General features: G+C 38.9%; 1 protein-coding gene across 1 annotated transcript in view; it reads left to right on the plus strand.

Moving 5' to 3' along the window:
* GRXCR1 (glutaredoxin and cysteine rich domain containing 1) overlaps nt 1-8,874 on the plus strand; it is a 263,870-nt gene extending 254,996 nt beyond the window's left edge. Inside the window, exon 4 of the mRNA XM_007947167.2 lies at nt 8,695-8,874. Coding sequence (XP_007945358.1) covers nt 8,695-8,874 — 180 coding nt within the window. The remainder of the gene's footprint in view (nt 1-8,694) is intronic.
* The last annotated feature ends 14,873 nt before the right edge of the window (nt 8,875-23,747 follow it).

A 23,747-nucleotide genomic window follows, 5' to 3' on the forward strand; every position in this document is an offset into this window, starting at 1 on the left:
AACATGGCATCAGGATTAGAGGAAGGTTTACTAACAACCTGCAATATGCAGATGACACAGCTTTCCTTACTGAAAGTGGAGAGGACTTGAAACACTTTCTGATGAAGATCAAAGGCTACAACCTTCAGCATGGATTATACCTCAACATAAAGGAAACAAAATTTCTCACAACTGGACCAATAAGTAACATTATGGTAAATGGAGAGAAGTTTGAAGTTGTCAAGAATTTCATTTTAATTGGATTCACATTCAACAAGCATAGATGGAGCAGTCAAGAAACTAGGTTAGCAAAGGACATCAAGTTCTACTGGCCCAAGAATCCTAGTATACATTCTGCCCTGTGAAAAGTGATCTGAGAAGTTGGGTGAGCTTGATTTGTTAATGTTGGTAACAGTGGCCTCAAACAGGACAAAAACAGAATAAGTGAAACATGGCTATGGCTGCTAAGGAGATTTGAGTTAAACAGAGATGACCGAACCAACAGAGGTCCAATTCCTGAGAAACTAACATTAATGTTAATCTGGTGTCTTAGTTTCTTAGTGCTGCTTTAACAGAAATACAGTAAGTGAGCAGAAGTTTATTTTCTTAGAATTTAAAAGGCTAGAGTCCAAATTTAGGGTGCTGGTTCTAGGGAAAAGCTTTCTCTGTTTGCTCTGGAGAAAATCCTTGTCTCTTTCAGCTTCTCTTTCTTGGGTCCTTGGTGATTTCCATGTTGCATAAATCTTTCTCTATTTGGGCTTCCTTGCTGCTTTACCTAATCTGCTCATTTTATACCTCAAGGGGTAATTGGTTTTTGACACACTCTACGCTGATATGGCCTCATTTACATAACACAGGAAACCCTATTCCCAAGTTAGAATTCATAACAAGTAGAAAAAAAAAAAATCGACAACTCAGAAAAGGATCAAATCTGGAGATCCTGGATAGAATGGGAGGAAAAATGTGGAACAAAATCCAAAAACTCAAAAATGACCAGAATTACTGGTTGAATGGAGTCTGATGAGATCCCCAATACTATGGCCCTGGAATACATTCTGTGCCTGGAATAAAACTCACTCCCAAGGGTTGGCTGTCAGCCCAATAGTTAACAAGGTGTACGTGCAGACCACTATACCCAAGATGATGCACCCACATAGTCTATGGTAATACATCCCTTAGAGCATTAGACCACGGGGCACCAGAGGGGCACCATTCACACTAAGTAAATGCAGGACAAACAGGAGTGCATAACTATGAGGGACACAGGGAAGGGTTACTGAGCAGGGAGGGGAGGAGACTGGGTTAGGATTGTTGTTGTTGTTGTTGTTGTTATGTGCCATCAAGTCGGACCGACTCACAGCGACCCCTCCTTGGGTTTCGGAGGCAGTATCACTATGGAAGTAGATTGGCCAACCTTCCTTCCAAGGAGTGGCTGGTGGGTTTAAACCACCAGCCTTCTGGTTAGCAGTCAAGTGCCTTAGGCACTACGCTATCAGAGCTCCCGGGTTAGGGTTGGGCATGGTAAATGGGGAGTGAAACTAAATGTACCCATAATGTTGAATGTAAAACAAATTTTTAAAAAAATCTCCAATCTATACAACAATTCATTTGTAAAACACAATAAAAATGACTTACTTGGGGAAAAAAAAAAAAAAAAAACCTCACTGCTGTTGAGTCAGATCTGATTCATAGCAACCCCTCCTTGGCTTTCCGAGGTGGTATCACTATGGAAGTAGATTGTCCAATCTTGGTTGGGTTGGATTTACAACACATACTTTTTGGGAACAAAATTCAATTCACAATGTCTAGAAATCCAGGCACATCACTAGTAGGATGTAATCTTCATGTGGACACAGATTCTAGTTTATTCTATCCTCACCTCAAGTGCCTAAAACAGAGCTTGGCACATTTTTTACCCGAAAATGTGGGCTCATGCCTGGAGCAATGCAGAATCAGTTCAGTCACACCCAGAAAAGAAAGAAGAAACCACTTATGCAAAAGTGAGAAAGGGACAATACTCCAAAAGTCCACCAACCCCTACTAAGGAAACACAGGGTTAATATAGGTTGAGCAAAATCTGGTGATTGCTTGTATACAGTCCATTCCCAAGGACCAGGGGTCCTTAACCCAGGAGGAGGACAAAGAGAAGCCCCTAAGTTTTGACTATGAGCTTTATCACTTTTCTCTGGAAGGCATCAACTGGTGGAATCTCTTTTACCCAAGGCTGGCCTCCATGGAATATCTCAGGCTATATTCTTGACATCTTTTGGTTTTGTGCCTCTGGGTTCAAGTGCTCTTTCCTTAGGCTATTTTGTACATTAGGTTATCAATATGATGGACACTCAAAAATATTTGATGAGTGAATACATGAATGAATCATCTCCCATCCAAATGTTTTTGGAGAAAATGAAGTAGTTAAAAAATGAAAAGGACGAGAAAAACGGCTTTATGTAGGAGAAAGCTTGAATAAAAAGAATGAAAGAAAACACCATTTATTTGGAAAATTTATGCATATATGTTCATATCTATGTTAGTAAATGGGCAGAAAATTAGAAGTCAAAAGTTTTCTAAAAATTCTGTAAAAAATTATAACCAAGATAGTTAGCTTATCCTGCTGGTGTCCCTGCAGAGACTGCCATGGGAGCACTGACATGTGTTAGCATATACCTTTTCACGACAGGTGCTTGCTTAAAGCTGATCTCATATGACAGAGAAGCTCCAAGTAAGCTTTTGCCTAGCAATGACTTTTTATCTTGAAGATACAAACATACATTTTTTTGTCATTCCTAGACAGATTGCCAACATTGTGTCCATTTTCTCTACTTATTTTCTTGTAAAGCTTATAGATATTGCTTAACCTAGCTTTCCTCTGAGGGCTATTTATTTGTTGTTCATGAAGAAAAGAAGAGAGATCCCCAGCTACATACTGATGATGTCGGAAATGGCACAAGCTGTCTGTACAAGGTGCTGGAAGCTGTCAAATTGCCCTGGCCCTCCCTGGAAAAGATGTCCTTAATGATGGCCCCCAAGGGCTCCCTGAGAATGTAGGGTTGGATACAGCATGTTTGGAAACTACAGCAACACAGCACCACCTAGCCACTTGGGAAATTAGACAACGTAGTGTTCTCTCTCTCTGCAATACAACAAACATCTCTTTCATTACGTTTATGGCAGTCCATCACATCTGGTTCAAGAATCAGTCCTATGCAGTCAGGATTATACTCGGCAAATTTTCTTTGCATCTGCATTTTGCTCAGTGGTTTCTTTTCCAACTTTGCAAATTGAGGATGCTAGAAACTAGAAACTCTGATTATCAGGAAAGATTCTGTTCATTTTCTTACTGGTTTGGTCAGACAGGAAAGGTGTCTAGTACACACTAAATAAGAATTTTCTGAATTTAATCATTGAGTGTGGTTTAAAATAAAACACATATATAGAGGTGAATCATCCAGAAAGGATTATACAGCAAGTGTGGAATTCATTATATAGATATATCTGCTTCATATATAGTCTAGATGGTGAGGTTTATGATTGTAGAGACTTAAGATACTTCCTGTTTGGTAGGATACTTGAAACTTTTAAGCTCTACTGGAATAGGAGTAGATGATCTAAATTTAAAAAGTAATATGTTCATTCATTTCCTAAGTTGGAAGAAGACATTGAAGACTCCTGATCCTATTTCTGTATTAAATAACTGGGTATAAACTCTTTATATTCCTGATATTTGAGCTTATTCTATAAAGGAAATCTATCTGACAATGATTCATGAACTCTATCTGGTCTTGTCTCCATGTCCTCTTTGTCCTTTGTAAGTTACTTGAGAGTTCTTATGTCCTCCAATTCAGATGATTGCAGTATAGAATGGACCTACTCAAAGACCCAAGAATGGGCCTGGAAGCTCCAATTGAAGGGACAAGGGAGTGTCTGGTTCACTGCTATATACCCAAAGCCTAGAACAGTATTCTGCCAAGTGGGCACTCAATAATATGAACAGATCTCACCTGCTGCATATCTATATTTTGGTTAGTCCTTCTCCAAGAATATATCAACATAAAAAGATGAAATACAGGGAAATTTATTGGTCTTTCCTTAATTCTACTCTCTGGTATACCTCTGATATTTCCCCACCAAAACCAATAGTCAGATGAGAAATTTCTTTAAATCCAGTACTTTCATTATGTTCTATTATCAGCATGTCTTTCTGTTTTCTTCTTTTGATGGGCATCAGGAAATTGAAAATCTATCCTTGAATTCTTAACTATTAGAAGACCAATATTCCTGTAATCAACTTAGTCAAAAGTGGAAAGCTGTTTCCCTAATGATAATAATGATAATTTTTAATAATTATAGTTATTCTTATGACTCCAACCTGGAGCACTGCTCAGGTCCTTTGGAGACTGCCTAGCTATTTTCCATTTTGTCCAAAGGATAAAACTGTCTACTGAAGTATGTGGACTTCTTTGGACTCAGAGCATCTAATATAAGTCAACCTTGTCTTTTAGGGCCTACTATAAGGCTGGCAGTTCAAACCCACCAGCCACTCCTAGGAAGGAAGGTTGGGCAATCTACTTCCATAGTGATACTGCCTCAGAAACCCAAGGAGGGGTTGCTATGCATCAGGTCCGACTCGACTGGCACATAGCAACAACAACAACAATAAGAGGTCACCAGTATTTCAGCATAAGAAAAGTGCTCTTTGAAGAGGTGGCTAGAAATAACTGACTGAATTATTTATTTTAATTAAAAGAAACAAGTAGAACAAATAAAGTAGATTGTGCTGGATGACAACAGGCACGATATTCCTGGAGGCTGATGCAGCAATGAGGGAGCTTTATGTGGCCTCAAGACCCATTTTCACATTGCTTTAGTCACAATACTTATTCATTTATTTTTTAAATTGAGATTTGGGTGGAATTTTACAGAGCAAATTCATCTGCCATTCAATAGTTCATACCCATTTTGTTTCATGATATTGATAGCAATCTCCATAATCTTCCCAGTTCCTCCCTGTGGTTACCTTTTCCCTGCGTCCTTCTTTCCTATACATTCCTGCCCTGTGAGCTATCTCCCTGTGCAAATGCTGCTGTTCTGACTCCCATGATTGTTTGTTCTAAGAAGTGTACCTACCTGGTGTAAATGTTCACCTTATATTTCTCTCCACTGTCTAGCTGTCGGCCATGGGAGTTAGCTCAATTGTAGGCACAAAGAATGAATAGGGTCCATAGTCTTGGAGGTCTCACCAGTCTGCATCAGCCAATGAGCCTGGTCTTATATCTGATTTTGAGTTTTGTTCCACATTTTTCTCCCATTTATACAGGATCTCCTATTTTGATTCCTTTCTGAGTGGTTGTCAGAGGTAGTCAGGCACCATCTAATTCTTCTGGTCTCAGGGTCATGTAGGCTGAGGTTCACATGGCCCCTAGTCCCTTGCACTAATTGTTTCTGTACTTCTTTGATTTTCTTCATTCTTCATTGGATGAAGAGAGACTGATTGTTGCATTTTAGATGGCCATTGGCAAACTATTAAGTCACTACTGACCAAAGTAACATTTATTCTTTTGAATATTTTATATTTAGAGATCCCATATAGCATACCATTTAAAAAACTATGAAAATTAATTTGAAAAAATACCATTACAAAGGAAAGTGTATGGGTTTTGCACTTCAAGGGCAAGTTTGCAAATTTCCATTTCTCAGCTTCCCTTGTAACCTGAAAAAACCACTTACTCATTAAGAGGCTTTGTGTTTTCATTTTTTTAAATTTTAAATAGGCATATCTATGTAACTGGTGAAGGAGCCATGGTGGCTCAGTGGTAACACACCTGGCTGTTAACGAGACACTCTGCAGGAGAAAAATGTGGTTGTCTGCTTCTGGTAATATCTATAGCCTTGGAAACCCTATGAGGGCAGTTCTACTCTGTCCAATAAAGTCACTCTGCGTCAGATTAGATTTGATGGCTATTTTTTTTTTTTCTTTTGATATCATGTTGGTATGAGAACTGGACATAGACTATAGCTATTCTTTGTAAATCTTCCCTTTCCTCTTCTAAATTTAATTTTGTTGAGTCATCATTTTGAGTTCTGTGTGCTGTGAGCCTGTTGTCCATATTGATTGGCATAACTAGTGAATAAGCCAAGGAAGTTGTTCAATACTCACCTTTCAATTCAACTTTGCTGTCCTTTGCTTGTCATGAGAAATATGTTTTGTGGGAAAAACAATCTGCTATTCAAAAATTTGGTCATTCAAAAGTACCTCAAGACATTACATGAGTTGATGTTTAATTAGTGTGCACTCGTGCAGGCAGCTATAGTGGTTATTGAAAATATTGAAACATGTCTTTATTGGTTGTTAAACTAATGAAATAATTCAGATGGGTTGGTAAATTACTCCTGCCCCAAGTTGCACAACATTTCTCTTCCCCAGGAGCTCTTCCCCATTGTTGTTGCTGTTGTTGTGTGCTGTCGAGTCAGACCCGACTCAGCAACCCCTCCTTGGGTTTCCTAGGCTTATCACTATGAAGGTTTCCCAACCTTCCTTCCAAGGAGTGGCTGGTGGGTTTTAAATAAAACACATGAGGCAAGTTTCATTTAATCTTTGGAGAAATAATGAATAATTTTTCAGTTCACATATGTTCTATGCAGTATTGGGGACATACATACACTAAAAATTATTTGTTGCTTATAAGAAATGCATCTTTAAGTGGGAATCCTGTGTTTTTATTAAAATCTGATCATCCTACTCTCCTCCAGGAATCCAAATCTAATCACAGTCCAGCAACTAATGGGTTAACTTTTGGAATCAAGTGCCCTGTAGGTCCTTCTCCAGGACTTAGGCCACCCGGCTTATGTCTGACTAGTTGGTACTAGTCATTAAAGATTTTTATATAATCTTTGGGCACAGTTCTAAAGAATGTCAAGGCTCTATCTACTTCATTTTTTTTTTCATGCTAATTTAATAAGAAATATCCATTACTTACTAACTTTCATATATTTTGCTTTTATAGAGTGCTCTTTCTGTTGAGTTTATTTTTAAACAAAGATTTTTTTCTAAAAACATTTCACTATCATGCAAAATTATGAGTACGCCATTTATTGCCAATTCTTGCACAAAGAAATAACAAAAACACACACAGAAAGTAACCTAATTACTTACTATACATGTTCTACCTATCTTTTTAGAAGAGCATTGGATCTTTAAAATCTTGACAAAATTCCTTATTTAAGTCATTTGTATTGACCACTATTACTTTCCATCAAAGTTATTTGCCACTAAAATGAGAAATTACAAAAGTTTTGCCATACTGGTGTAATAGTTAAATCCAAACTGTAATTGCGAGCAAATCTTACACAGAACATGTGTTCTTGAAAAATGATCTGGTAATATATAAAGTCCAAAATAAGTATGTCTCTAATGTTTCCTTCCCAAAGTAAATTTGACAGGGTACTAATTATCAGAGAATTATAGTTGTTTCTCAGGAAAATGGTTTATGTAGTTACATGTATTGGGTGAACCCATGGAGTCACCATGAGCTGGAATTGACTCAGTGACAACTACCACCACCAGGAGAGTTTATTTTATGGAGACTTTCATATATGCATTGTGGGTCTCCAGTGAAGATCTGTATACATCTGTAAATGCTTTTTTCTCTGTGTGTGTCACAGCATGTGTGTTAGTATCTATCTCTCTGTCTATATTTTCCACCCTAAATTTAGCAGATCTTTTCTTCACAAAATTGGGCTTTTAAACATTACTGCAAATTCCTATTTTGCATGCTAGAAGTTTGATATAAATTCACCTCTCTTATCTTTGTATTTGTGCCTAATCACTCCTGTTCCACTAGCTGAGGGACACTAATAATGGGACCCCAGCAAAATTTGCATGGTCAAAAATGCAGATAGAAATGCATGTAAATAATTTTTAAATATTATTCTCAACACACTACCCAGTTATTTTTATTCTGGTATCAGAGAGTTTATCTTTACCTGAAGTAGAAAAGCTGGTGGTTACTGAGGAAAGAAAGTTTTATGGACTTAGGTAACTGCCTCAAGATTTCTATGTTTATTTCCTTAAGTACGTAATGAGGATACTGATGTTTAAATTATCTACTTTACAGAGGAAAATGTCTCTATGAATGGAGGATGGAGTGGGGGAAGATTTGATGATATAATGCATGTGAAAATGCTTTGAAAAAATAAAACCTTATCCTAAAATACAGTATAACAATGGATCTTCAGTTGACGCTTGCTTCTCCACATATCAGTTCTCAGTTTTCCTATTCTCCAGACTCACTCTCAATGGTTCTCTTCTATTAAAAAAAAGGCATTAAGCTGTTTAGAGATACTAAAGAGAAAGTTAAAACAATTTTTCCTTTAATGCAAATGATCATCTCTTGAATTACTTGGTTTGTAAAACTGTGTTTTTATATACGTGTTTCTTGAAGTATGAGGCTCTAATCTAAACTTCACCATTCTCTCCAAACCAAGCCTGTTCTACAGATGGCCATGATGGACAATGAAGGGAAATTCAGTTATTTTTTTTCTCACTTGGATCTATCTAATGTATATTACTGGTGGTAGATTTTAAGCTCATTCTGTATTATGCTAATATTGTTTATGCCTGCTCAAAATACAAAAGGAAGGAAGCTGTTGATTTGTTTATGCTAACACATCTTCTATCTTCTCTTCCACACGCCCCACCCCTGCTACCTTATACAGAGAGTGCAGCATCCACACGAGTGTCCCTCCTGTGGAGGCTTTGGCTTTGTTCCATGCTCCATGTGCCATGGGAGCAAGATGTCAGTATTTCGAAACTGCTTTACAGACTCTTTCAAAGCCTTGAAGTGTACAGCTTGCAACGAGAATGGTCTTCAGCGCTGTAAGAGCTGTGCTGGTTAGATGGATCCTCCTTCTAGGAAAAGCCTCACTTTGTTAACCCAAGGGATTAATTTGGTTTATACTTTTCTCTAAAAAAAAAAAATCATGACTATGGTTTAATCAATAAATTTTGTTTGTTATAATTGCCTTTGTTTTGAATTTTTGCTGTGACCATTTTTAATGATTTATTAAATAAATGTTTATTTAACAACTGCTATGCACCAAGTCCTGTGCTAGACTCTGATTTCTAATTGGAATCAACAGAGTATCCGATACCATTCCAAGATATCCAACACCTGATTCCCTGAATATATTTGATTTTCTTAGGAAGGACAACATATACGTGATGGTGCCTATACAATGTGGCCCTTTTGTCTAGGATAAGTTAATGGAATTCTATAGATGTCTAAAATATGTCTAGAGTTTTAGTTAAAGAACAGAAGAAAGTTCTGGATAAGTGGGAAGGATATGATCCTATTTATACTGAGGCAGTAGAATTTATTTTTAAAGCAATAGAATAACCTTTGAAGTGATGACCTCAAAGTTAAATCATTAATGCTATCAGATGGATTTTTGGAGATGATGCAAAAGCTGACAGAGGCCTTTACTTGGATTTATTTCTTTAAAATTCTGCTTTGTGTTCTTGTCCCTGAAAGCTTTTTGTAAAGGTAGCTATTTAATGTCCTCTTGAGCTGACACAAAAACACTACATAGTTTGAAGACATAGTAAACAACACAGCAGCATAAATAAAAAGATACTTTATTGTAATTATTGACTGATAATTACCTACATCTTTGTCTGTACTTTGAAGTAGTCCCTTATAAATTCTTTCAAGAAATTACTTTCATAAGGTTATCAGAACATTTTTGTACCTTGATTTTCCAAAAGAAAACAAAAATTTAGTGAATGCATTCTAATCAAGCAGATACAGTGTAAGGCATGGTTTCTGTTTTCATGGAGATTACACTTTAAGAAGGAAAGCAGTATTAGATGAATACCTGTAAGCATGATGAGTCCTATAAATATTGCAAAGTTATATCATGTGCTATGTGAATGCACAGCACTAGGACCAATGTTGATGTTGTAGGAAATTGTAAAACAAAGTTGGATTGAACAACTGATATTTAAACTATTATGATACAAAGGATGAGTGGAAACTAGTTAGTGAAAGAACAAAGTGGATAATGCATCAGGTAAAAGAACAGCATATATGGAGGTTCTGAGATCAGATAAACCTTGTATGTTTAAAGAATTGGAAGAAATCCAATATGAGGAGCTGCAGTTCTGGGTAAGAGTGGAGTAATTTACAGTAGACTAAGTAATTTCCTGGTAGCAATACACACACATATGTTCTGAAAATAAGAATAAATATGTTTGAAGACAATGGAAAACACCTAAAACCAGTAAGGAAAAGGAATAAATTCAATCACTGAAAACAAAAGGAAATAAACAAAATGAACTTTTCTTTTGAAAGTACTTCTCAGTTTGCATAGTGGAGTATAGCATGTACAGAAAGCTATAGTCTTACTGGGTTGAAGAGACAGAGATTGAACTTGAGGCTGCTGGATCATCTAGGATTGAGGGGAAAATTCCAGGAAACCAAGGGACCACAGAGAAGGGAGCCCCAAAATTTGCTAAATAATTCCACTCAAATCCTTGAGTGATTCCTAACATACAGTGGACAAAATTCTAAAGAATACAGAGGAAATGACTAACAGAGAAGTCAAGTAGCAGAGCAGAGATTTTGACAACTGTGCAAGCTGCAGAATCAGAGTTTAGAGTTCAAGAAATAAACATGATTATTTCTTTGAAATTGAGATGAGCCCCATATCTGGTGTAAGATCATGACCAAGAAATAAGTGCTATGTTGTATAACTGCCAAAGGGGCAAGGAGGCCGCGTTTCTGACCTCTTCTAAGCCCATGAGAGGAAGACAGAATCACCATCAATAGCCCAAGGCCTATTCCTGTGAGGCCAAACATGCTGCCTCCTTCCAGCCCTTTCATCAACCCTGACACCAACCATTCCTTCCACAGAACCCACTACCTTTTTCTGGGTTCGATAATTCGCTACAGTGGCCACACAGAGCTCACAGATTATGGGGTTTATTAGGGAAGCACCAGGCTACAATTCAAATTCAGGAACTAAGCTCAGTCTCTCTCAGCCGACCATCTCTCAGCCAACAGTCTCTCAGTCTCTCTCCCAGCAGTGCATGTCTCTCAGTATCTCTTTCTCAGCAGCATATGTCTCTCGGTGTCTCTTTCTCAGCAGTGTGTGTCTCTTGATGTCTCTTTCTCAGCAGCACATGTCTCTCAGGAGCAGGTTTCTCTCAGCAACATGTCTTTCTCAGCCAGCAGTCAGAGAGACTCCTTTTGCCTCTAGGAGGGCTCCTTTTAAGCCTGGCAGAGTGGCCAAACCAACCAATCATTACATTAGAATTCTAAGCACCTGAGAGAGAGCAAACTTCCCATAACATTGCTTTGTGCCATTCTCAACAGAAATATCCCAGGTGTATAACTTTAACAATCAAGAGCTCCTCAGTTGTTCACAGCAAATTCCACCATGGGTTTTACAAAGACTTATGGCTAGAAAAGCCATACCAGGTAATAAACTACACTGCAAAACTAAGGGAAAATATAAAGTAGACTTGCCCTAAAAAAAGACAAGACCAAACCTCCAAAGTACCATTGTATTTGCTAATACTTAGCTGTTGGCTAGAACAAAATTCAACACTCAATCTTGGAATACAAAGGGATATCTTAATATAATAATGTATAGTTAACATTATACTTAATGATAAGTTATTAAATGTTTTCTCCCCCAAATCAGGAAAGGTGCATGAATGTTCATTTTCTTTTTTTTTCTTCAGCATTGTGCTGGAAACCCTTGTTGTTATTAGGTGCCATCAAGTCAGTTCCAGCACTTAGCGACCCTATGTACACTTCACAGTCTTGCATCATGATCACAATAATTGCCATGCTTGAGCCCATCTTTGCTGTCACTGTGTCAATCCATCATGTTGAGGGTCTTTTCCTTTTCACTGACCATCTACTTTACCAAGCATGATATCCTTCTCCAGGGACTGGTCCCTTCTGAAAACATGACCAAAGTAAGAGTGACAATGGCTGGTCATTTTCACTCCTAAGGAGCATTCTGGCTGTACTTCCTCCAAGACAGACTTTTCTGTTCTTATACTAGTTCATGGTCCATTCAATATTCCTCAGCAACACCACAATTCTAATGTACCAATTCTTCTGCAGAGTTCTTTATTCATTGTCTAGCTCTCACACACACATGAGGCTACAGAAAATACCATGGCTCGAGTCAGGTGTACCTTCAGTGTAACATCTTTGCTCTTAAATACTTTAAAGAGGGCTTTGCAGCAGGTATGCCCAATGCAATACAATGTCATTTTCTTTCTTGACTGCTGCTTCCATGGGCATTGATTGTTGATCCAAGTAATATGAAACCCTTGACAAATCACATCTTCATTTATTGTGGTGTTGTTTATTGGTCCAGTTGTGAGGATTTTTGTTTTCTTTACACTGAGCTGTAATCCATAATGAAGCTGTTGTTGTTGTTGTTGTTGTTTGCCGTCGAGTCGGCCCCGACTCATAGCAACCCCTCCTTGGGTTTCTGAGGCAGTATCATTATGGAAGTAGGGTTGCCCAACCTTCCTTCTGAGGAATGAAGCTGTAGTCTTTATTTATATTCATTAGTAAGTATTTCAAATCTTCTTCACTTTGCAAGTTGAGTCATCTTTGTATTGCAGGTTACCAATGAGTCTTCCTCCAATCTTGATGACACATTCCTCTTCATATAGTCCAGCTTCTCAGATTATCTGCTGAGAATACAGAATGAATAAATGTGGTGAAAATATACAACACTAACATACATTTTTCTTGATTTTAAACCATGCAGTATTCCCTTGTTCTGTTTGAACAACAACATCTTGGTCTATGTCCAGGTTCCTCATGAGCACAATTAAATTTTCTGGAATTCCCATTCATTGCAGTATGATGCATAATTTGTTATGATCCACAAAGTTGAATGCCATTTGCAGAGTCAATAAAACACAAGTAAACATCTTCCTGGTATTCTTTGTTTTAAGCCAAGATCCATCTGACATCAGCAGTGTGATCAGATATGATCAGTGTGATCTGAATCCAGCTTGCATTTCTGGAAGTTCACTGTCAATAGAATGCTACAGCTGGTTTTGAATTACCTGCAGCAAATTTTACTTGCATATGATTTTGTTTGATAATTTCTACATTCTATTGGCTCACCTTCCTTTGGAATGGGCACAAATATGGATCTCTTCCAGTTAGTTGGCCAAGTAGCTGTCTTCCAAATTTCTTGGCATAGATGAGTAAGTACCTTGAGCATGGCATCCATTTGTTGAAACATCTCAACAGGTTTTCTGTCATTTCCTGTACCCTTGTTCTTCACCAATTCCTTCAGTGCTGCTTTGTTTTCTTATTTCAATACCATTGGTTCTTGAATGTATGCAACCTCCTGAAATAGATGAACATCAACCAATTCTTTTTGGTACAGTGACTCTGCATTCCTGCCAACTTCTTTTGATGTTTCCTGTACCACTCAATATTTTGCCCATGTTGTTGTTGTTGTTGTTGTGTGCCGTCGAGTCGGCCCTGACTCATAGCGACCACTCCTTGGGTTTCCGAGGCAGTTATCACTACGGAAGTAGGATTGCCCAACCTTCCTTCCGAGGAGTGGCTGGTGGGTTTGAACCGCCAGCCGTCTGGTTAGCAGGCAAGTGTCTTAGCCACTATGCTACCAGAGCTCCTATTTTGCCCATAGAATCTTTCAATATTGCAATTTTAGGCTTGAATTTTTCTTTAGTTCTTTCAGCTTGAGAAATGCTGAGCATGTTCTTACCTTTTGGTTTTCTAACTCCAGGTCTTTGAACATTTCATTGTAATAGTTGACTTTGTCAATTACTGTGGCTGAAATCATGGACTCAGATATTCCAAGGTTTGTAAGGCTGGCACAGGACTGGCAGTATTTTGTTCTGTTGTACATAAGGCCACCATGAATCAGAGCCTATCCCATGGCACCTAACAGTAACAACATGCAACATTAAAGGATAACGATCAATCTGTGAAACACCTCATAATGTGAATGAACCTAGAGGACATTATGCTGAATGAAAATAGTCAATCACAGAAGGACAAACATTGTTTGAGATCAGTACTGTAAAAAGTCAATAAAAGGTTTACACAATTTTCTTTGAAATTTGCCAGTGGTGGGAGGAGAAAGAGGACAAATCACTAACTAGGGAGTAGATACATATTATCTTGACTGAAGAGAAAAGCAATATACAATAAGGGAAAGTAAAATCAAAATGAACAAGACAGAGGAAGATACTGTGAGGAGCTAAAAAATTAACTGCAGCAAAGATACATACTATTATGCACATGATCCTGAAATAGCTAATAATCATAATCTATTAGTGGAGACATAGATAGATACTTAAAATAAACAGGGGAGTGAAGTCAAATAGGATTACACCCACAGAGCTGTATAGATTTGTCAGAGAATGTAGGTCCATATGTGTTTCATATGTGGTACAAATATATTCATCAATATAGTTGAAAATACAGGGGGCAAAGTTATCAAACTTTATTAGTCATAGCCAAACATTTTGAGAGAATGAGTCAGTAGGCATGGAAGTTTAGGACCATAGCCTAAGGGAGCACTGATGTCAGTTGGCTTTTGGAGTCCACAAAGAATATGTGTACCTATTTTATAAGTAGAGACTGGGTCTTACAAGCTTGTGAGTGGCCATCTAAGATGCAACTATTTGTGTCCCCTGTCCAGAACAAATAAGAGCGAGGGAAATCAAAGATCCAAGGAAACAATTAGTCCAAAGGACTAATGGATGACATGATACACAGCCTCAAGGACCCTGAGATTAGTCTGAGATTAGAAGACCTGGATAATCTTGCCTACCACTGCTAACCACTGTGACAGGGATCACAATGGGAGGTCTCAGATAGAGTTAGAGAAAAACATGGAACAAAACTCAAAATGATAAGACAAAAAACATGCTTAAATTCTGATAGAGACTGGTGGAAACCCTTAGAGTATGGCTGTTAGACTCTCTTCAAGCCTGGCATTGAACTCATCTCCACACCTGAATTTTCAGCCAAGTGATAGATAGATTTATATGTGAATAATAGTACCACCAGGAAGGTATAAACTCACTAGAACAATCAACCACAGGAGACCAAAAAGTCAGCATTTGCCCAGGGATAATGCTAAGAAGACAGGAAAAGATACGAAAACAGAAAAAAAAACAAAAAAACAAAAAAAACCTCTATTTGTAAACAATGTGTTTAAATGAAAAACCAAACCCACTGTCATCGTGTATTCTGACTCATAGTGACCCTATAGTGCAGAGTAGAACATAGCATTTCCAAGGCTGTCATATTTATGGAAGCAGATTGCTTCATCTTTTTCTCATGGAGGAGCTGGTGGGTTTGAACTTCCATTCTTTTGGTTAGCAGCTGAATGTCTTAACCACTGCAAAACTAGAGCTCCTTAACAACATGATTAGGATGCAAAATAGCCAAAGGAATTTTCAAACTACTAAAATAAGAAGTAAAATTAGCAAAATTGTTGGATACAAAGATGGTACACAAAAATTAGAAGTACAGCACACTAGCAACAATGAACAAGAAAATAAAAATAATACAATTTAAACAGTATCAGAAAACATCAAATACATGGAATATATTTTATAAAATATGTATAAAATTTGTACATTGAAAACTAAAAGAATTGCTAAGAAATCATACAAGACTCAAATATATTAAAAAAAATGCCATGTTTATGTATTGAAAGGACTCCTTTTTAAGATGTCTGTAATTTCAATGAAATTTTAATTAAAACTCCACTAGAGTTTTTGTATAATTTGACCAGTTAATTCTAAATTTATCGTAATGCTGCTTATAGATCCAGTTGTGAGGATTTTTGTTTCCTTTAATATTGAGATGTAGTCCATACTGCAGACTATATTCTTTAATCTTCATCAGTAAGTACTTCAAGTCCTCCTCACTTTCAGCAAGCAAAGTTGTGTCCTCAGTGTATCGCAGGTTGTTAATGATACTTCCTCCAATCCTGATGCCACATTTTTCTTCATATAATCCAGCTTCTAAGATTATTTGCTCAGCATACATATTTAATAAGTATGGGGAAAGGATACAACCCTGGCACACTCTCTTTTTTATTTTAAACCATGCAGTGTTTCCTTTTTTCTGTTTGAACAACAGCCTCGTGGTCTATTTACAGGTTCCTCATGAGTACAATTAAGTGTTCTGGAATTCCCATTCTTCTCAATGTTATCCACAATTTGTTATGATCCACACAATTACATGCCTTTGCATAGTCAGTAAAACACAAGTAAGCATCTTTCTGACATTCTTTGCTTTGAGCCAAGGTTCATCTGATATCAGCAATGATATCCTTCATTCCATGTTCTCTTCTGAATCCAGCTTGTATTTCTGGAAGTTCTCTGCCAATATACTGCTGCAACTCTTTTTGAATTATCTTCAGTAAGATTTTACTTGCATGTGATATTAATGATATTGTTCAATAATTTCCACATTCTGTTTGATCACCTTTCTTTGGAGTGGATACAAATATGGATCTCTTCCCGTCAGTTGGCCAGGTAGCTGTCTTCCAAATCTCTTGGCATAACTGAGTGAGTGCCTCCAGTGGGGCATCCATTTGTTGAAACATCTCAGTGGGTATTCCATCAATTCTTGGAGCCTTGTTTTTTGCCAATTCCTTCAGTGCTGCTTCAACTTCTTCCTTCAAAACCATTGGTTCTTGAACACATGGCACTTCCTGAAATGGATGAAGATGGAGCAGTTCTTTTTGGTTCAGTGACTCTGTATATTCTTGCCATCTTTTTTTATTGCTTCCTGCATCATTCAGTATTTTGTCCATAGAATCTTTCAATATTACAACTCGAGGCTTAAATTTTTCCTTAGTTCTTTCATCTTGAGAAATGCTGACCATGTTCTTCCCTTTTGGTTTTCTAACTCCAGGTCCTGGCACATTTTGTTATAGTAATTAGTTTTGTCTCCTTGAACTGCTCTTTGAAATCTTCTGTTCAGCTCCTTTATCTTGTCATTTCTTCCATTTGCTTTAGCTACTCTTCAATCAAGGACAAGTTTCAGAGTCTCTTCTGACATCCATTTTGGTCTTTTCTTCTTTTCTTGTCTTTTTAATGACCTTTTGCTTTCTTCATGGATGATGTTCTTGATGTCATCTCACAATTCTGTTTTTCAGTTATAGGTGTTCAATGTATCAAATCTATACTTTAGATGATCTCTAAATTCAAGAGGGATATATTCAAGGTCAGATTTTGGCTTTCATGGACTTGTTTTAATTGCCTTTAACTTCAAGTTGAACTTGCATATGAACAGTTGATGGTCTGTTCCACAATCAGCTCCTGGCCTTGTTATGCCTGAAGATATTGAGCTTTTCCATCTCCTCTCACCACAGATGTAGTCAATCTGATTCCTGTGTACTCCATCTTGCAAAGTCTATGTGTGTAGCTGATGTTTGTGTTGTTCAAAAAAGGCATTTGCAACGAGTAGTAAGTCACTACTCTTGCAAAATTCTATCATGCAATCTCCAGTGTTATTTCTGTCATCAAGGCCAAATTTTCCAACTACCGAGGATTCTTCTTTGTTTGTAACTTTTGCATTTCAATCACCAGTGATAATCAACACATCTTGATTGCATGTTTGATCAATTTCAGACTGCAGAAGTTGATGAAAATTTTCAATTTACTCTTCTTTGGCTTTGGTGGTTGGTGCGTAAATTTGAATAATAGTATTAACGGGTCTTCCTTGTAGGTGTATGGATATTATCCTGTTACTGACAGCATTGTACTTCAGGACACATATTGAAATATCCTTTGTGATGATGAATGCCACGCCATTCCTCTTCAGTTTGTCATTCCTGGCCTAGTAGATCATATGGTTGTCTTATTCAAAGTGGCCAAAATCAGTCCATTTCAACTCGCTAATGCCTAGGATATCAATCGTTATGTATTCCATTTCATTTTTGACAACTTCTAATTTTCCTAGATTCATGTTTTGTACATTCCATGTTCCTGTTATTAACAGATGTTTGTAGCTGTTTCTCCTCAATTTGAGTCGTGCTATGTCAGCACATGGAGATCCTGAAAGACTTCCTTTATCCATGTCATGAAGGTTGGTTCTACTCTGATGAGGCAGCTTTTTCCCAGTCCTATTTTGAGTGCCTTCTGACCCAAGGGGCTTGTCTTCCTGCACTGTTTCAGGCAGTGTTTCCAAGCTATTCATAAAGTTGCCCAGTAATTTATCAGAAAAGCAGCTTTCTCTGCTTTTCATAAGGTTTTCCCTGGTCAATTTTTGAGAAGTGGATGGCCTCCTCCTTCCTACTCTATCTTAGTCTTTAAGCTGCATTGAAACCCGTGCACCATGTGCAAATCTGCTGGCATCTGAAACACCAGTGGCACAGCTTCAAGCCTCACAGCAATGTGAAAGCCCAACAGGATGAAAAACTGACAGACAAGTTTGTCTTCCTTAACCGTTGGAACCCTCTACATCCTCCCCTTACCTAATTCCTACCTGGATCCTGACACTTTGTGGTCCCCAGCTGCTTTCTCCTTTCTCTGGCTCTAGGGGACTGGGGCCTGCTTTGCCTCCCACCCTTTTACCTGGATATCCAGTTGCTCCTGAAGTCCCCGGCCACTCCTGCTCCCTACCTTTCCTGGCTCTAGGGGGTTTGGGGCCTAGCCTTGCCTTCCACCCCTTTACCTGGATATCCTGCCTCTCCTGAGGTCCCCCAGCTGCTCCTGCTCCCTCCCTTTCCTGGCTCTAGGGGGTTTGGGGCCTAGCCTTGCCTTCCACCCCTTTACCTGGATATCCTGCCTCTCCTGAGGTCCCCCAGCTGCTCCTGCTCCCTCCCTTTCCTTTCCTTCACACTGCTTGGTTCCACAATTGACACCAATAGTAGCAGCAGTCAGGATATCAGATAACTTACAGCACTGAGCAAATTGGCTGCAAAGGACCTCTTTGAAGTGCTGAAAAGCAAAGATGTCACCTTGAGAGCTAAAGTGTTCCTGACAAAAGCCACGGTATTTTCAATCACCTCATATTCATGGGAGAGCTGGACAATGACTAAGGAAGATGGAAGAAGGATTGATGCTTTTGAGCTGTGGTATTGCAAAGAATACTGAAAGTACCATGGACTGCTAAAAGAATTAACAGGTCTATCCTGGAGGAAGTGTAGCCAGAATGCTTCTTGGAAGTGAGAATGGCCAGACTTTGTCTCACATACTTTGGTCATGTTGTCAGAAGGGACCATTCCCTGGAGAAGGATGCCATGCTTGGTAAGGTCGACAAAAGAAGGGAAGGTCCTCAATGAGATGGATTAACATGGTGGCAGTGGCGATGGGTTCAAGTATAGCAGGAGTCATGGAGCTGACTCAGGACCAGGCAGTGTTTTGTTCTGCTGTGCCTAGGGTCACTATAAGTTGGAGATGACTTGATGGCACCTAACAACAACAACAATTCTAAATTTATATGAAAATGCAAATGACCTGGAGTAACCAAGACAATTTATTTAAAATTTTTTAATTTTAAGAGTTTGTTTCACATTCAACATTATGTGTATATTTAGTTTAAATCCTCATTTACCATGCCCAAACCCTAACCCAGTCTCCTCTCCTCCCTGCCCAGTAATCCCCCCCCCCCCCCGCCGTGCGCCTTATAGTTATGCACTCCTGTTTGTCCTGCATTTCCTCCATATGGATGTTATCCCCCTGGTGCCCTGTGGTGGATTGCTCCAAGGGATACATTTCCATAGAGTATGTGGGTGCATCATTCTAGGTTGAGTGGTCTGCATGTACATCTTGTTTACTGTTGGGTCGAGAGCCAGCCCCTGGGAGTGAGCTTTATTACAGGCCCAGAATGTATCCCAGGACCAGAGTATTGGGGATCTCACCAGACTCCATCCAACCAGTAATTCTGGTCATTATTGAGTTTTTGGATTTTGTTCCACGTTTTTCTTCCCACTCTATCCTGAATCTCCAGATTTGATCCTTTCCTGAGTGATTGGCATTGGTAGCCAGACATCATCTAGTTCTTCTGGTCTCAATGACCATCATATCCTAGGGCTGATTGCTTCCAAATGCGCTTGCTTTTTGCACTCTTCTTCACTTCTGACCATAGGAGACCAGTAGGTGCATCTTAGATGGCTACTTGAAAGCTTTTAAGACCTCAGTCACTACTCACCAATGTAGGATGAGGAACAAGGCTTTTATGTATTTTTTTGTGTGCCAATTGAGTCTGATGTCCCCCAGTACTATGGTCCTGAGATGGCAGATACATTGGATCTCTCTCCCACAGTGTCTGGATATCTGTGAGGGATTACTCTGTATTGGTCTTCTGTTGTTTCTGTAAGGATTGCAGGTATTTTGTATCACTGGTATCTGTGCAAGATTAGCCTCTGCTGAATCTATCCTTGGATTAGGGTATTCTCCTGTTCACTGACCCCCATTTGATCCTCTCAGATGTCTATGTATTTATCTGTAGCCTGGTGTTTGGTGTTAATGTTAATGCAGTATTGTGGGCACACTGGTTGGAATTAATATCTGTTGTCTATCTCCTATGTGCACAAATCCTTGTCCTCCCTTTTCCTAATGTTACCATGGTGGTCACAGATTCTTTCCATACATCTCACCTCTTACCCACATCAATGTGCTGGCCCCAGCTAGCCCAAAATTAATCCCTCTACACCCCGGTAACCTACAAAGTGAGTTCCCTTTCCCAAGCAAACTCTTCTTTTTCTTTTTACAATAATGGGCTCATACAGTACTTGTCCTTCTGCAATTGACTTATTTTACCCAGCATAATTTCACCCAGCATAATGTCCTCCAAGGAGCTCTGGTAGCATAGTGGCTAAAGCACTTGACTGCTAACCAGAAGACTGGCGGTTCAAACCCACCAGCCACCCCTCGGAAGGAAGTTTGGGCAATCCTACTTCCGTAGTGATACTGCCTCGGAAACCCAAGGAGGGGTAGCTATGAGTCGGGGCCGACTCGACGGCACACAACAACAACAAAAATGTCCTCCAGGCTCATCCACATTGTGAGATGATTCACGTATCCCTCATTGTTCTTCAGTATAGCATAGTATTCCATTGTGTGAATGTACATAATTTGGTTATCCAATCATCCGTTGATGGGCATTTAGGTTGTTTCCATCTCTGCTATAGTGAATTGTGCTGTGATGAACATAGGTGTGCTTATGTCTGTTCATGCACACTCTCTCACCTCTTTAGGATATATTCTTAGTAATGGAATTGCTTAGTCAAATGGTATTTCTATTTTCAGTTTTTTTTATGGAAACGCCATACCACATATGCCACAATGGTCGTACCATTTTACAATCTCACCAGCAGTGCACAAGAGTTTCAATCTCTCTGCAACCTCACCAGCATTTGTTATTTTCTGTCCTGTTGATTGAACTTTGCTATTATTGCTGGAGTGAGATGATATCTAATTGTTGTTTTGATTTGCATCTCTCTAATGACTAATGATCACAAGCAATTCCTCATGTGTTTGTTGGCTGCCAGCATATCATCTTTAGTGAAGTGTTTATTTAAGTCTTTTGCCCATTTATGAATTGGGCTGTCTTTTTGGTATTGAGGTGTTGAAGTTTTCTACAGATTTTGGAGATAAGCCCTTTATCAGGTATGCCATAGGCAAATATTTTCTCCCAATCTGTAGGTTCTCTTTTCACCCTTTTGATAGAGTCTTTTGACATGCATAAGAACTTAATTTTTAAAAGGTCCCAGTCATCTAGCTTCTCTTCTACCTCCTGTGCATTCTGGGTTATGCTTGATAGTCTATTTATGCCACAGATTAGGGCTCCCAGATTTACCCCTATTTTATCTTTGATGAATTTTATACTTTTGGGTTTTATATTTAAGTCTTTGATCCAGCTTGAGGTTTTTTTTTGTGTGTGTGTGTGTGTGTGTGTGTGTGTGTGTGTATGGGGTGAAGTACGGGTCTTGTTTCATTTTTCTGCAAGTGGATATCCAGTTTTGCCAGCACCATTTGTTAAACAGTCTGTCTCTTCCCCAGTTAATTGGTTTTGGACCTCTGTCAAAGATCAGCTATCCATAGATGGATGGATCTATTTCTGGAGTTTCGATTCTGTTCCATTGGTCTATCTGTCTATCATTGTACCAATACCATGCTGTTTTGACGACTGTGGCTGCATAGTAGGTTTTAAAGTCTGGGAGTTTGAGACTTCACACTGTTCTTCTTCAGAAGTGCCCTGCTTATCTGAAGTCTCTTTCTTTTCCATATGAAGTTGTTGTTGTTGTTGTTGTTATGTGCCGTCGAGTCGGCCCCGACTCATAGCGACCCCTCCTTGGGTTTCCGAGGCAGTATCACTACGGAAGTAGGATTGCCCAACCTTCCTTCCGAGGAGTGGCTGGTGGGTTTGAACCGCCAGCCGTCTGGTTAGCAGGCAAGTGTCTTAGCCACTATGCTACCAGAGCTCCCCCATATGAAGTTAGTGATTGGTTTTTCCATGTCCTTAAAAAATTCTGTTGGTGTCTGGATCGGGATTGCATTCAATGTTTAGATTGCTTTAGGTAGTATTGACATTTTCACAATATTCAATCTACCTATCCATGAACAAGGCAGGTCCCTGTTGTCTCTTGTGTTGTTGCTGTTAGGTGCAATTGAGTTATTTCCAACTCATAGTGACCCCATGCACAGAAGAACCAAACACTGCCTGATCCCACCCAACTCCATGATCCCTGCTATATTTGATCCCATCATCACAGCCACCATGTCAATCCATCTTGTTGAAGGCCTTCCCCTCTTTCATCAACCCTCCACCCTACCAAGCATGACATCTTTCTCCAGGGAATGGTCTTTTGTGATAACATGACCAAAGTAGGTGAAATGAAGTCCGGCCATTCTTGCTTCCATGAAGCATTTCAAGTGTACTTTCTCCAGGACAGATCGGTTACTTCTTTTAGAAGTCCATGGTACTTTCAGCATTCTTCACCAGCACCACAACTCAAAAGCATCAACTCTTCTTCGGTCTTCTTTATTCATTGTCCATCTCTCACATGCATATGAGGCAATTGGAAATATCATGGCTTGTGTCAGGAACACCTTAGTCCTCAAGGAGACATCCTTACTCCTCAGCACTTGAAACATTTCCTTTGCAGTTGACCTTCCCAGTGCTACATGTCGTCTAATGTCCTGACTGCTGCTTCCATTGGCATCGATTGTAGAACCAAGCAATATGAATTCTTTGACAACCTCAATCTTCTCTCCATTTATTGTGATGTTGCTCATTGGTCCAGTTGTGAGTATTTTTATTTTCTATATATTGAGACGCAATCCATATTGCAGGCTGTATTCTTCAACCTTCATCAGTAAGTGCCTCAAGTCAGACTCACTTTCAGCAAGGAAAGTTGTATCTTCTGCATATCTCAAGTTGTTAATGATTCTTCCTCCAATCCTGATGTCACATTTTTCTTCATATAGTCCAGCTTCTCAGATTATTTTCCCAGCATATAGATTGAATAAGTTTGGGGAAAGGATACAACCTTGACAAACTCCCTTCCTGATTTTAAACCATGTAGTGTCCCCTTGTGCCATTTGAACGACAGCCTCCTGGTCAAGGTACAGGTTCCTCATGAGTACAATCAAGTGTTCAGGAATTCCCATTCTTCTTAAAGTTATGCATAATTTGTCATGATCCACACAATCAAATGCCTTTGCATAGTCAATAAAACACAAGTAAACATCTTTCTGGTATTCTTTGCCTTGAGCCAAGATC

Source organism: Orycteropus afer, unplaced genomic scaffold (genome assembly GCF_000298275.1).
Source record: "Orycteropus afer afer isolate SDZICR_OR568_19922 unplaced genomic scaffold, OryAfe1.0 scaffold00176, whole genome shotgun sequence".
In the NCBI taxonomy this organism is placed as follows: Eukaryota; Metazoa; Chordata; class Mammalia; order Tubulidentata; family Orycteropodidae; genus Orycteropus; species Orycteropus afer.